Raw genomic sequence first — 15,875 nt, 5'->3', positions numbered from 1 at the left:
ATCTTATGGAGGTGGCAATATTCTGGTCTCTACATATGGCTTTAAATGTAAGCATATTGGATTTTATTTGCTGATTTTATCGTCCGCCAGGTGAATATACATGCGTCTCGTCCCTCCTTTCTTTAATAAAAGCAAAAACTGAGATTACAGTGATGCACTTCCAATGGAAGTGAATGAGACTAATTTTTGTAGGGTTTAAATAGAAAATTGTGCTTGAAAAATCATTGTTTTTATGGTTGTTTTAGTGTTTAGGGCATTACATCGTCAAGGCAACAAAGTTATAAAATTAGATAAAATTATGTACTTTTCTGTGTAAAGTTATATCACTCTAAAATCATGTTAACACACATATTGTTTACATCTTGTGGCTATACTTTTGAAACAGCGAGTATTTTAATGTTTACAGATTGGCCCCCATTCACTTCCATTGTAAGTGCCTAACTTATTTTTTTTTTTTTTAAATGATGTACGAGTCAAAATACATTTTTGTGGTAATCAATATTATGCCACAAATGCTGTTGATTGAGCTTAACTTGTACTGAACCCAGAATATTCTTTAATAAAGAGTCTCCAACAACTTGAAATGTTAATTTGTGGTTATGACTTGTGGTTTAGACAGAGTATACATTGAATGAACAAAAGGATGCAGAAAAGGCAATAACATTTAATTTTTTCTTAGTGAAAATGAACCCTCATACAAAAAACAACACGCCTTTAACTTACAAAATGGATCATTTGAAAATTTGCACTGTCACATATTTTACAATAACAATCATCTTATACTCTATGAGCAACGAAACAACACACGCACACACACACACACATGGTTCAGGAAGTTCTCCATAAGTGAATTGTTCATTAAAATCAAAATGTCTTCAGGATACGTCTACACACAGTGTAGCTTCTGGTCTCGCAAATAAACGTGGTCAGGGCCCAAACCCCATTTTGGCACTTGGAAGTGTCTGGTTATATTTTGGCCTAATGTTTAAGTCCACAGTGGAAGAGAAAACAATCAACAGAGCCCTTTCTAGTACAAGGTTTTGAAGGCAATGCAGTGCAGAGTCTTGAGTCGAGTTTTGTAACACCTAATACCTCATAATAGATCCAACATAAGAGCAATTTTAGAAGACAAGCGAAAAACAAAACAAAGGAACATAGGAAATCTCCCTGCGAGTAGTTAGACACAACTTACATCCAATAAAAGTGCATTAAAACAGATAAACACTGAAACATTATATGCTGACACTGCATGATTTCCCTTGATACCTTAATGAAAATAATGATATACAAAATTGCTTTACATTTCAGTAACATAAAATAAAATGTCCCTGGCTTAGCACATCTGATTAAATTGATGCATGACCAACAGAAAAACGAATAAATTGAAGAATGTTTCCACAACTGAAATCTCTTATCCTCCAAAAAATAGTATTGTTAATGGAATGGTAACGAACATTATGAAAAGTGAACACAATCAAATAGCTAAATGCTAATGAATGTTATATTGGGGATGATTGGAAAGTCCATAATGTTGGTCATGTAAAGTCTTGGTGTGCTCATATGGCTATAATGCGGTACAATCGCCTTGCGCCTCAGCAGTAATCTCAAGTTAAGATTAAGCAGTTCATACACTGGAAAATACAGCATGCCAAACAGCCCTTGTGCCCTCTTTCAGGCCCTGAAAGAGAATCAGTACGATAGAAAAACGTGCATGATGTAAGAGGCTGTCAGTAATGCAGGCACAAAAGAGTGCTCATATTTCAGTTCCTCCACGAAACTTCGACTAGCTCTTCTTGCAGTGGTTCGCTTGGCCCAAAAGTCCTCTCCCTCCACTGTCAGGCATCCATACGACACTTCACAGACCAGCAAGATGAAAGCCTCAAGTGCTTAGAGTGGAATAGAAGCCCCTTTATAATGGGTAACAGTTCGGTTCGAGCTCCGCTGGGTCAGTTCAACAGACAGGAAGCATACGAGCATTGCCGTTTAACTCTTCCTCCACCTTAATGACAAAAGAACGAGAAATTAGAATACACTGTTTGATGACATTTTAAACTGCTATTCAATAACAACAGACATGACAAATTTCTGGACACACTTGACTTTCATGATCTTAAAAAACCTTTCATGATCTTGTTTTATAGAAAAATTCAAGTTTTGTCTACGAATGACTCTTTACAAAACTGCATGAGTTTTTTTTTTTAATGGATGAGTTGGACCAGATAGTGAAGGAAAAGCAGCCACCAAGTGTCCTGCACTAATGGAAACTCCTTCAATACTGTTTAAAATGCATCTCAGGATGAAGCACCTGTACACAGATGGTTTTAATTCCTATACTTCCAAAGTTTAGATGACTTTACTATACTAAAATGTGGAAAATGTTTTCAAATTAAGAATCAGAAAGTGTGTCCAAAACTTCTGACCGATAGTGCATTATACAATTACACTTACCTCAGAACAGGCAGGTAGCGGGGGGAAATGGAATTGGGGTGCGTTCATGAAGATGGGACTGTCTCCACCATCATAGTCATCCAGCAGGGGCGTAAGAGGCTGGTCCATGCTGCAGTTGTGTGTGACATCGCAGAAGCTGGGTAGGGCGGATGATGGCATCCGCAAGGACACCCAACTAGCCGATGACGTGCTGACAGAACCATCCTGACTGCTCATGCTGTTGGTCCGGCTACCGAAACCATTGTAGGGCACGGTGCCAATGACGAGTGGCAGCTCCAGAACCAACTTATCGCTGCCGGGGATGTGCATGTAAATCTGTTGATAATGATAAATAAAAAGTTTAAATGAAGCAGCCATTTCATATGCTAACTGCACAACGCAACCAGCCAAACACTCACCAAGAGCACATATTCCACTCTGATAATGTTGCAGCCCAAAATGGAGGGCTTGATCTTGGGCACCCGGATGCTCTTCCCCTGCCAGGCGTCGCACATGCCTGAGATGATGTGGTTGCCGCGCACTGAGGAGAGCTTCTGCCTGAAGACCTTAGTGTGGCCATTGGCCTGGTAGGTTTGCTTGGCGACGATGGCCGCTTTGGGTACCACAATGCGGGAGCAGGTGTTCTCAAATTTAGCATCGATGCAGATCTCCTCCCCCTCGCAGAAGCCACGGCGGTCAATCTTGGCGTTCAGAGACACCTGGCCATCAGGGATGAACATGCAGGTGACTTTCTTCTCCTTCATGCCTCCAGTTGGTGACTGTGGATGGATGGAAAAATACAAATGAACAACTTGCACTCCAGCTTCATGAAAACACATGTAAGACTGAAGCCCAATGTATACTTCGATCAGACGCGAATGCTAGACGTCTGCAAACAGGATGATTGATGCAAATTTCGTCATCAGCAAAGTGCTCAAGCATTGAACGCATGCAGCCCAATTTTTTTAACTGTGCATACTCTAAACGCCCAGGATGTGCATGCACTTGGAATTATTTGCACAAATACATGTTTATGGGTCTAACCTCCTGAAGAGAAATAGTCTAGTACCTCATTCAATCGTCGCACAAGCGCTTACCGTCTGTGTATGCGCTTACAGTCAAATTAAGTATTTGAAAGGCTAGCACTCAACTGTACACATACATTAAGTATTCACGCCAATACCGAAGTATACTCTGGGCTTTACTTGGAGCTTATAATCAGAAAGGTTTCTTTCGGTTTATCAGTAGAGTTAAAAAAAAATTAGCTTTCATTTCAATGTTTACAGGAGCTATTAATGGAAGTCAATGAACAGAACATCATTGGGACTTCAAATCTTCTACGTCCTTTATATAGAGATACGCCTAATCCATCGGAAAGCCCAATTCAAAGGCGTGATCTGAGGCCTACAGCTCTGAAAGTCTGGAAACTCACCAGCAAGTCTGGTGTATTCACATCCAGGGGTTCTTCAACCTCAAAGTGTTTCCTGCACTCCAGGGCGGGCTGAGAGGGTCTTTCCATCAGAGCCTTCACGAAGTACTGAACATACCCGAACTTCCCCTTGTAGGAAGACACCAGTTGCCTGTTGGGAAAATAGTAATTGTATCAATCTGCTTAAATGACTTCAGATGGAATGAGGAAATGAGTCACTTAAGTACGTCAATGGGGAAACTCACCCTTGTTGAGGCAGCTCAAAGCCAAATGAGTATTCATACTTGTTGCCTGGATGGAGCATGGCTGAACCATCTGTGTCTGTGAAAGGCAAAGATAACTGTATTAGTTACGGAGAAAAAAATAATTAGAGATCGACCGATACTGGTTTTTAATGACCGATACATTACCGATTATTTTAATGTTTTAGTGTCTTAGTGTCCGATAACTGATATGCATATAACCGATTTTTAATTCTTTGTTTACGTCTGCTTTTATGTGCATTAATCACTTAGTAATTTATCACCAACTTCCAGTGAACTGCTTTAGAAAATTAATATTGCGCACAGTCTACAAATAATTAATTTTCCTAGTTTTAGTTTCAATATTCACTCGTTTAAAGCCCCATACTTAATTAGTATTTAATGTTAAACATAAGGTCTTTTGTGTCTCACTTTCATTAAACCCAATATTAAAGAACAGATAACCAATTAAGTGGAAAAGTGTAAATATCGGTTAAAAATATCGTTCAAACCGATTATCGGTCTGTCTCTACAAATAATGTCTGTAGCATTACTTATATGTAACAGTTCTGAAATGAGATTCATTGGCATCATTGAGTCTTTTTAAGTGGCTGACTTGAAATACTGTTGGGAAATTGACGTGCTGTAGTGTGACTCCATCTAAAACCATGTTAAACAGCCTTTTGCTGATTCAAAAATATTTTCACACTTAAGGACCATTTGAAATGCACTAGTGAAGCCAAACAATTAGACACTAAAAGGGCAAGGTTGTAGAGCAACAGCTAAAAGTAAAGATACACACTTTTCTTCATGCATTCATATAGCCTACATTTAAACATAAAATCTTGAAGAACAAAAAAAAAAGTTTATGGACACGCCAATACAAACATTCCAGCATCAGCATCTCTGCGCATGCATCTACCAGATAAGAGGTATACCATTTGAACTCACCTTCAGGATGGTCATCCAGGTGGACTACTTCATCATACTTCAGATAGTCAACTTCTTCACGGCATCTCTGTTTGCCTTTTACGTACTCCACTTTGGCGCATCCGACTCCGAGCACCCTCATGGCCGTCACCCTGGTCACCTCCGACACCTCCACCACGATCTTCCCAGCCACTTTATCTCCACTGCAGTAGAAAGTCTTGGTAGGATCGTTAAAAACGATCTCGAACATCTTCAGTCTTTTCGACATCGCCACCATCGTTGAAGCTTTCAAAGAAAGGAAGACTTTGCTACGACTAAAACTTGGTCAAGTCAGCCAGATCTTCAGTAACCCTTCAAAATGCATCAGATATTTGGTTTAAATGAATAAACCCTTGGTCGTATTGGAATTGCAGCAAATTATGTTTAGAATAGAAGCTGTGTATACTAGGCTAGGGTTTTATACTCCGACGCTTCTGCCAGATAGGGACTCACTGGAGTTGTTTACCATTTCAGCTGTTCATGAGCAGGCTCAGCTCATGGCTCAGCGCATGCACAGCGCTCCCATTGGTCGAAATTAGGTGATTGTGTCGTCACCGACCAATCAGCGCTCAGAAGCGGCGCGTGGACACCTCGTGGCTGAGAGCGCCGAGCGAGTGCGCAGTAGCTGCAAGAAGGGAGGAGTCGCAAGAGGAGGAGGAGCTGCCGAAGAGGCATGACCGAGGTGTGGGGTGTTGTACAGGCATGCCCGACAATTTGGAGAGCCAATGAGATTGCGTCCCCAAAACTTATTGTGTGCTACGTGCAACGCGTACATTTTGAGTACATTAATGTGGAACATGATGTTCAGGCTGGGCAGAAGGAGGAAGAGGGGGTAATTACAGCATCTCTTTTTAAATGTGGGTGTGTTGAAGGAAAGTGGTGCCTCTGCTGGAGAGCTAATTATTTTCTTTTCGATCCGATACCAAGTACTTTTAGGCCAGTATCGCCGATATCAGTACCAATACCGATACCTCTAATGAATTGAATTTTTACGAATTCTTTGGATAAAATTAGTAACTTAAATTATTACTTAATATTTTTTATATATATTTATAGGCCTAAGCAGAGGCATTAGGCTGTTTTGTTTGCCTTTAAAAATTAGTTAGTATAAGCAACATATAAAACCACAAAATTAACCATAGATATTATTATATGGTTACTATTACTAAAGCCAAGTTACAATATGGATACAATCAAATGCTGTATCAAAACCATGGTTACTGCAAAGAAAAAAACAAAATAAACATGATTATTACAGTCGTGGTTACTAGTCATGGTTAATACAATATTACTACAGTAAATCCATGGGTAGTTTTCATGAGGGTATCATTTATTAACGAGGATTAAAGATCATTATCAATGTTTTAACACCAAAATTTAAACAAACCTGTAAAAATGGTCACACAAGTCCATTATAATACATGTCACGTCTAGGTTTGTCATTTCTTAGTGTGAATAACTCCAGATGCTGTTTTCTGTCATTACCTCAGGAAAGCACTGCTCCCTCTTTGAACATGTGCTGTGACTGAAAGGGTGAGTGCTGCCTCGGAAAGAAATTGGTACTTTAATTCACCAAAGTGGCATTCAGCTGATCACAGAGTAAAAAACAGCACCATCACTATTTGAAAAAAATATTTTTTGATGAAATCTAGACAGGCCCCATTTCCAGCAGCCATCACTCCAACACCTTATCCTTGAGTAATCATGCTAAATTGCTAATTTGATACTAGAAAATCACTTGCCATTATATCAAACACTGCTGAAAGCTATTTGGTTCATTAAATTAAGCTTAACATTGTCTTTGTGTTTGTTTTTGAGTTGCCACAGTATGCAATAGACTGGCATGTCTTGAGGTCAATATTATGTCAAAAATGGCAACAAAAAAAAAAGAAACAGCTTTCTCTAGAAACTCATCAGTCAATCATTGTTGTGAGGAATGAAGGTTATACAAAACTGAAGATTTCATACAAAGGTGTACACTACAGTCTTCAAAGATAAATGACAACTGGCTCTAGCAAGGACAGAAAGAGATGTGGAAGGCCAGATGTACAACTAAACAAGAGGATAAGTACATCAGAGTCTCTAGTTTGAGAAATAGATGCCTCACATGTCCTCAGCTGACAGCTTCATTGAATTCTACCCGCTCAACACCAGTTTCATGTACAACAGTAAAGAGAAGACTCAGGGGTGCAGGCCTTATGGGAAGAATTACAAAGAAAAAGCCACTTTTGAAACAGAAAAACAAAAAGAAAAGGTTAGAGTGGGCAAAGAAACACAGACATTGGACAACAGATAATTGGAAAAGAGTGGTATGGATCTTAACCCCATTGATCTTTTGTGGGATCATCTAGACTGTAAGGTGTGTGAGAAGTGCCCGACAAGACAGCCACATCTATGTCAAGTGCTACAGGAAGTGTGGGGTGAAATGTCACCTGAGTATCTGGACAAACTGACAGCTAGAATGTCAAGGATCTGCAAAGCTGTCATTGCTGCACATGGAGGATTTTTTGATGAGAACTCTTTGAAGTAGTTTAAGAAGTTTTTCAAATTGTAATATTAATTTTTCATGTTATTAATGTCTTGACTATACACTGTGATCAGTAGAATGTCACTTTGGTGAATAAAAGTTCCAATTTCTTTCCATAAGAGCAAAATCTGTACATTATTCCAAACTTTTAGCCGCCAGTGTATATATTTACTTGGCTTCCACAAAAGAAAAGCTATAAATCAGAGGAAAATAAATTCCTACTGTGGTAAGTTGTAAACATACAGTTGAAGTCAGAAGTTTACCTTAGTCAGGTTTGTAGGCCTCCTTGCTCGCACATGCTTTTTCAGTTCTGCCCACAAATTTTCTTAGTGATGGCCACTCCAATACCTTGACTTTGTTTGTCCTTAAGCCATTTTGCCACAACTTTGGAGGTATGCTTGGGGTCACTGTCCATTTGGAAGACCCATTTGCGACCGAATTTTAACTTCCTGGCTGATGTCTTGAGATGTTGCTTCAATATATCCACATAATTTTCCTTCCTCATGATGCCATCTATTTTATGAAGTGCACCAGTCCCTCCTGCAGCAAAGCACCCCCACAACATGATGCTGCCACCCCCATGCTTCACAGTTGGGATTGTATTCTTCGGCTTGCAAGCCTTACCCTTATGGCCAAACAGTTAAATTTTTTGTTTCTTTAGACCAGAGGACATTTCTCCAAAAAGTAAGATCTTTGTCCCATGTGCACTTGCAAACTGTAGTCTGGCATTTTTATGGCTGGTTTTGGAGCAGTGGCTTCTTCCTTGCTGAGCAGCCTTTCAGGTTATGTTGATATAGAACTTGTTTTACTGTGGATATAGATACTTGTCTACCTGTTTCCTCCAGCATCTTCACAAGGTCCTTTGCTGTTGTTCTGGGATTGATTTGCACTTTTCGCACCAAACTACGTTCATCTGTAGGAGACAGAATGCGTCTCCTTCCTGAGCAGTATGATGGCTGCGTGGTCCCATGGTGTTTATACTTGTGTACAATTGTTTGTACAGATGAATGTGGTACCTTCAGGCATTTGGAAATTGCTCCCAAGGATGAATCAGACTTGTGGAGGTCCACAATTTTTTTTTTCTGAGGTCTCGGCTGATTTCTTTTGATTTTCCAATGATGTCAAGCAAAGAGGCACTGAGGTAGGTAATTGAAGGTAGACCTTAAAAAAACATCCACAGGTACACCTCCATTCGACTCCAGTTAGCCAATTAGCCTATCAGATGCTAATTGGCTAATTGCCTAAAGGCTTGATATCGTTTTCTGGATTTTTCCTTGTTGTTTAAAGGCACAGTTAACTTAGTGTTTGTAAACTTCTGACCCACTGGAATTGTGATATAGTCAATTAAAAGTGAAACAATCTGTCTGTAAACAATTGTTGGAAGAATTACTTGTGTCATACACAAAGTAGATGTCCTAAACAACTTGCCAAAACTATAGTTGGCTAATATTAAATCTGTGGAGTGGTTAAAAAATTAGTTTTAATGACTTCAACCTAAATAATGTAAACTTCTGACTTCAACAGTACATTCATCATTAAAAATAGCCCACTATTGTGTTTCGACACCATCAATTGATGATATGTATTTTCAGTGTGTTTGTGGCATGTAGTTTCACTTTGTCAATGAGAGGAGACTAACGCCCTCTAGCGACAGACAGTAGAATGTACACCTTTGAATATTTTAGAAGGTCTTTAAAGGGATAGTTCGTCCTTCATTTACTCACCCTCAGGCCATCCCATATGTGTATGACTTTCTTTTCCTTCTACTGAACACAATTTGTGTTCAGCAGAAGAAGGAAAAGAAAGTCATACGCATATGGGATAGCCTGAGGGTGAGTAAATGATGAGCGATTTTCTGAACGATGAACTATCCCTTTAAAGATCTTCTAAAATATTTTTACTATACATCTCCACTTTTACTTCCACATTCTTCTTTAGTTTTTTGGCAATTCGTACAATTTGTGTTCAGCAGAAGAAGGAAAAGAAAGTCATACGCATATGGGATAGCCTGAGGGTGAGTAAATGATGAGCGATTTTCTGAACGATGAACTATCCCTTTAAAGATCTTCTAAAATATTTTTACTATACATCTCCACTTTTACTTCCACATTCTTCTTTAGTTTTTTGGCAATTCGTACAATTTGTGTTCAGCAGAAGAAGGAAAAGAAAGTCATACACATATGGGATAGCCTGAGGGTGAGTAAATGATGAGCGATTTTCTGAACGATGAACTATCCCTTTAAAGATCTTCTAAAATATTTTTACTATACATCTCCACTTTTACTTCCACATTCTTCTTTAGTTTTTTTGGCAATTCGTATTATTCGTGCATATCGCCACCTACTGGCCGGGGCTGGTCAAAGGTGGAGATTTATAGTATAAAAACACTTAAATATTGAAAATAAATAACTCTTGAGTTTCTCTTAATTTTTCTCAATATCACAGCTGAATTGTTCGGGGTGTTGTTTACTGTAGTTGTTATCCCGAGATCAGGGGGACCCTCTTGCAGGGTCATCTCATTACTTCTCCATTAATATGTACATTTTAGCAGTTTAAAAAGTTTAGTTTTTTAAAAAGTATCAGGTTTGACAGATATTACAGTTCATTTAGCCATTAATAGACTTATGCTCTAGGTCATGACACTAATAGGTGTTTATTAGAAAAAGTAATAAAATGCTGATATTTCTACAAATATCCACTTTTTAATTTCATTAAATTCAATTGTTCTTCTAAGGATTATTATTGTTATTATTCTTTCAAGGTTTTGGTGCTTTTGGGGTAATTTACATGCGTGGAAACTCTTGAAATTTTGCACACACCATAGTCCTCAGCCACTAGAGTAGGGTAAAGTTGCAGGCGGGGGGGTGGCGGGGTGCAGGGGAGGCTCTGTAGCATCCCCTTGAAAATGGGCATGTAAGGAGGCCTCTGTAGCACCCCCATTTTTATCTACAATCACCAAAATTGGTACATATATAGATCTCATCAAGCTGGACAACTTTCATAATTATAGTCATCAGGTCTGCCTAACAGGAAGTCAGCCATTTTGGATTTTTTAAATATTGCAGTCTCTGAACTTTTAAATACTCCTACTAGGGGATTAATGATACTGTCACCACATTATGCCAAGACATTGAAGATGCTAAATTATGAACTAATTTTTGATATATTGAATGGTGTTGCCATGGCAAGGCATTAAATTAATGGTGAAAAATGGGAAAACAGGAAGTGTCACATCTTCTGTTTGCAATGTGTGATTTAGATCAAAATTGAGATGTATGTTTAGTCCTGGGGGCTAATCACATGGATGTGACTATTTTGGGTTATGGTTATAGCGCTACCACCTGGCAGCAGGAAGTGTGGCTCTTACAACAGACTTTAAAATAGCTCTCTTATAAACTCAGCAAAACAGAAACGTCCCTTTTTCAGGACACTGTATTTTAAAGATAATTTTGTAAAAATCCAAATAACTTAACAGATCTTTATTGTAAAGTGTTTAAACAATGTTTTCCATGGTTGTTCAATGAACCATAAACAATTAATGAACATGCACCAGTGGAACGGTCATTAAGACACTAACAGCTTACAGACAGCAGGCAATTAAGGTCACAGTTATAAAAAACTTAGAACACTAAAGAGACCTTTCTCTGAAATACACCAAAAGAAAGATGCCCAGGGTCCCTGCTCATCTGCATGAACATGTCTTAGGCATGCTGCATGGAGGCATGAGAACTGCAGATGTGACCAGGGCAATAAATTGCACTGTCCGTACTGTGAGACACCTAAGACACCTCTACAGGGAGACAGGAAGGACAGCTGATCGTCCTCGCAGTGGCAGACCACGTGTAACAACACCTGCACAGGATCGGTACATCCGAATATCACACATGCGGGACAGGTACAGGATGGCAACAACAACTGCCAGGAACGCACAATACCTCCATCAGTGCTCAGACTGTCTGCAGTAGGCTGAGAGAGGCTGGACTGAGGGCTTGTAGGCCTGTTGTAAGGCAGGTCCTTACCAGACATCACCGGCATCAATGTCGCCTATGGGCACAAACCCACCTTTGCTGGATCAGACTGGACTGGCAAAAAGTACTCTTCACTGACGAGTCGCGGTTTTGTCTCACCAGGAGTGATGGTCGGACTTGCGTTTATCTTCGAAGGAACGAGCGTTACACCGAGGCCTGTACTCTGGAGCGGGATCAGTTTGGAGTTGGAGGGTCCGTCATGGTCTGGGGCGGTGTGTCACAGCATCATCGGACTGAGCTTGTTGTCATTGCAGGCAATCTCAACTCTGTGTGTTACAGGGAAGACATCCTCCTCCCTCATGTGGTACCCTTCCTGCAGGCTCATCCTGACATGACCCTCCAGCATGATGATGCCACCAGTCATACTGCTCATTCTGTGCATGATTTCCTGCAAGACAGGAATGTCAGTGTTCTGCCATGGCCAGCGAAGAGCCCGGATCTCAATCCCATTGAGCACGTCTGGGACCCGTTGGATCGGAGGGTGAGGGCTAGGGCCATTCCCCCCAGAAATGTCAGAGAACTTGCAAGTGCCTTGATGGAAGAGTGGGGTAACATCTCACAGCAAGAACTGGCAAATCTGGTGCAGTCCATGAGGAGGAGATGCACTGTAGTACTAAATGCAGCTGGTGGCCACACCAGATACTGACTGTTACTTTTGATTTTTACCCCTCCTTTGTTCAGGGACACATTATTCCAATTATGTTAGTCACATGTCTGTGAAACTTGTTCAGTTTATGTCTTAGTTGTTGAATCTTTTTATGTTCATACAGATATTTACACATGTTAAGTTTGCTGAAAATAAAAGCAGTTGAAAGTGAGAGGACATTTCTTTTTTTGCTGAATTTATTTACCCAAATTGCTTCAGAATTGTTTAGAATAATGTCAAATGCCAAATGCATGTGTCCACCTTGCGTTGTTTTCCGATGCCACTGGGTGGAAATGGACCCATGGTGCTTGGGCCCGTCATTGCTGCTTGTAGCTATATTTATCAGTTGTTTTCTTCAGAAAACCATGGTAACAGGGATAACAATTTAAATGTGCACTTAGTAACTTTTGTGTTTGTCATCTTGGACTCATACTGACACCTAGTGGGGTGCATGCAGCATCATTCAAACAATAGTTTTCAGTTTCAGATGCCATTGTAGAAATGTACATGATTACTTTAATATATGAATGAAAATCTCAAATTACAGGATGGTTACTAAGATTAAGCCAGTAGTATTTGGCTGGTCATGTGATCCTAAACAAAGGTGGGTAGAGTAGCCCAAAAGTACAATTACTTTAAAAAATAATAATTACACAAGTAGAAGTAAAAGTACTAACATAAATTATGACTTGAGTAAGAGTAAGAAAGTATCCAATTAAAAGAGTATTCAAGTAGTGAGTAACTCATAACTTTCACAAATGACATAATAGACATTAACTCCCCTATATTCCATTACATAATACACATTTAACATGTATTACAGAATTATTATTATTATTAATGGAAATGCTGTCATCATTCACCATCATGTTGTTCCAAACCTGTATGATTTTGTTTCTTCCATGCAACATGAAGTAGACAGAATGTTTGCCTGAGTCACTATTTACTTTCAGTGAACCTTTTTTTTCTCCATATTTTGAAAATATATATAACATAATATATAATGTTAGGGACTGTCAGTCCTTAACATTCTGTCTAATATATTTTGTGTTTCACATAATGCACAAACACTGGTTTGGAACAACATGAGGGTAGGGAAATGATGACAGAATATTAAATTATGGCTGAGCTATCACTTTAAAGGGGTAGTCCACCCAAAAATGAAAATTCTCTCATCATTCACTCACCCTCATGCCATCCCAGATGTGCATGACTTCTTTTCTTCTGCAGAACACAAATTAAGATTTTTAGAAGAATATTTTAGCTCTGTTGGCCAAAATGTTGATGCTCCAAAAAGCACATAAAGGCAGCATAAAATAATCCATAAGACTGCAGTAGTTAAATCCATATCTTCTGATATGATAGGTGTGGGTGAGAAACAGATCAATATTTGTCATTTTTTGCTAGACAGAAGGTGCAATATGCAGGGAATGTGAATCACCAAAAACACAAGAAGAAGAATGTGAAGGTGATCACTTCTGAAGATACTGATTTAACCACTGGAGTCTTATGGATTACTTTTATGCTGCATTTATGTGATTTTGTTTAGCTTTAAAATGTTGCCACCCATTCACTTGCATTCTATGGACTTACAGAGCTGAGAAATTCTTCTAAAAATCTTCATTTGAGTTCAGCAGATGAAAGAAAGTCATACACATCTGACATAAGGGTGAGTAAATAACGAACATTTTAATTTTTGGGTGAACTATCCCTTTAAGGGCTCTTGTCAGATCTGGATGAATTTGTCAAAAAGAGAGGCTTGGAAACATTTCTAGTAATTATTACGGATAAAACATGAAAATGTCTAACAGGGACACTATATATAATGCTGAAATATAAACCAAAGCAAGATCATGCTTTATTAATGCTTTCTTTCGCTATTTCATAGCTTTTAAAGTCCTGCGCGGATTCTAATTTCAGTATAGTTACAATTTTCAGTGTCAAAAGAATTTAGATAATTAGTTCTGTACAGCAGTACCGCCACTCTCTAAATGCAGAGTACGCAGCCTAGTGTGTAGGGCGCCAACCCGGTCATGGAACATTCGCTGTGTCTGAAACTGCCCCCATCCACTATATAGTGCACTATTTCGAGTGTCTGCCATTTTGTAGCAGTGTAAGACTGAATTCTGAGTGAGCCATTCGTTCCCTACTTTTGTTCACTTATTCTTACCCACAATGCACTCTAATTTCAAGTGTACATTTGATGTACACTCCATGACAGTTAATTGCCCACAATCCACCACGGGGAAGATGTACGAGCTGGGAGTTTACTGCTTCCTTCACTCCTGCAGTGTTTTCTTTCATGCTGAATGTATTAAATTACTTTCTGACAAATCATTACTTGATTAAAATAACATAACATATAGAGAGGCAAAACATACAGATACATTTTAAAATGTACTCTTTATTTGATCAAATGTGTTTACTCTTTATATTAACACAGTATACAGTGGTGTGAAAAAGTGCTTGCCCCCTTCCTGATTTCTTATTTTTTTGCATGTTTGTCACACTTAAATGTTTCAGATCATCAAACAAGTTTAAATATTAGTCAAAGATAACACAAGTAAACACAAAATGCAGTTTTTAAATGAAGGTTGTTATTATTAAGGGAAAACAAAATCCAAACCTACATGGCCCTGTCTGAAAAAGTGTTTGCCCCCTAAACCTAATAACTGGTTGGGCCACCCTTAGCAGCAACAACTGCAATCAAGCATTTGCGATAACTTGCAATGAGTCTTTTACAGCGCTGTGGAGGAATTTTGGCCCACTCATCTTTGCAGAATTGTTGTAATTCAGCCACATTGGAGGGTTTTCGAGCATGAACTGCCTTTTTAAGGTCATGCCACAGCATCTCAATAGGATTCAGGTCAGGACTTTGACTAGGCCACTCCAAAGTCTTCATTTTGTTTTTCTTCAGCCATTCAGAGGTGGACTTGCTGGTGTGTTTTGGATCATTGTCCTGCTGCAGAACCCAAGTTCGCTTCAGCTTGAGGTCACGAACAGATGGCCGGACATTCTCCTTCAGGATTTTTTGGTAGACAGCAGAATTCATGGTTCCATTTATCACAGCAATTCTTCCAGGTCCTGAAGCAGCAAAACAGCCCCAGACCATCACACTACCACCACCATATTTTACTGTTGGTATGATGTTCTTTTTCTGAAATGCGGTGTTACTTTTACGCCAGATGTAATGGGACACACACCTTCCAAAAAGTTCAACTTTTGTCTCGTCAGTCCACAGTGTATTTTCCCAAAAGTCTTGGGGATCATCAAGATGTTTTCTGGCAAAAATGAGACGAGCCTTAATGTTCTTTTTGTTCAGCAGTGGTTTTCATCTTGGAACTCTGCCATGCAGGCCATTTTTGCCCAGTCTCTTTCTTATGGTGGAGTCATGAACACTGACCTTAACTGAGGCAAGTGAGGCCTGCAGTTCTTTGGATGTTGTTGTGGGGTCTTTTGTAACCTCTTGGATGAGTCGTCGCTGCGCTCTTGGGGTAATTTTGGTCGGCCGGCCGGCCACTCCTGGGAAGGTTCACCACTGTTCCATGTTTTCGCCATTTGTGGATAATGGCTCTCACTGTGGTTCTCTGGAGTCCCAAAGCTATAG

The 15,875-nt window shown here is 39.4% G+C and overlaps 1 protein-coding gene across 1 annotated transcript; it reads right to left on the bottom strand.

Moving 5' to 3' along the window:
• Positions 1-644: 644 nt before the first annotated feature.
• On the bottom strand, positions 645-5,512 carry LOC127420920 (thioredoxin-interacting protein-like). The gene is made up of 6 exons (XM_051663534.1): positions 5,050-5,512; positions 4,102-4,177; positions 3,860-4,007; positions 2,847-3,206; positions 2,449-2,763; positions 645-1,999 (listed from the first exon to the last, which is right to left on the bottom strand). The coding sequence occupies exons 1-6, from the start codon at positions 5,303-5,305 to the stop codon at positions 1,952-1,954; spliced, it is 1,203 nt and encodes a 400-aa protein (XP_051519494.1). The 5' UTR covers positions 5,306-5,512; the 3' UTR covers positions 645-1,951.
• Positions 5,513-15,875: the final 10,363 nt, after the last annotated feature.

This window comes from Myxocyprinus asiaticus, chromosome 30 (assembly GCF_019703515.2).
Source record: "Myxocyprinus asiaticus isolate MX2 ecotype Aquarium Trade chromosome 30, UBuf_Myxa_2, whole genome shotgun sequence".
In the NCBI taxonomy this organism is placed as follows: Eukaryota; Metazoa; Chordata; class Actinopteri; order Cypriniformes; family Catostomidae; genus Myxocyprinus; species Myxocyprinus asiaticus.
Note: the sequence above shows the minus strand (reverse complement) of the source record. Positions and strands in the feature narration are given on the sequence as shown.

Coding starts and splice junctions, on each gene's coding strand:
- LOC127420920 (XM_051663534.1), bottom strand. CDS start 5,305: ATGGTGGCGATGTCGAAAAGACTGAAGATGTTCGAGATCGTTTTTAAC. Junction 4,178..5,049: donor CCTGGATGACCATCCTGAAG/GTGAGTTCAAAT, acceptor TGCCTTTCACAG/ACACAGATGGTTCAGCCATG. Junction 4,008..4,101: donor TTTGAGCTGCCTCAACAAGG/GTGAGTTTCCCC, acceptor TTTTCCCAACAG/GCAACTGGTGTCTTCCTACA.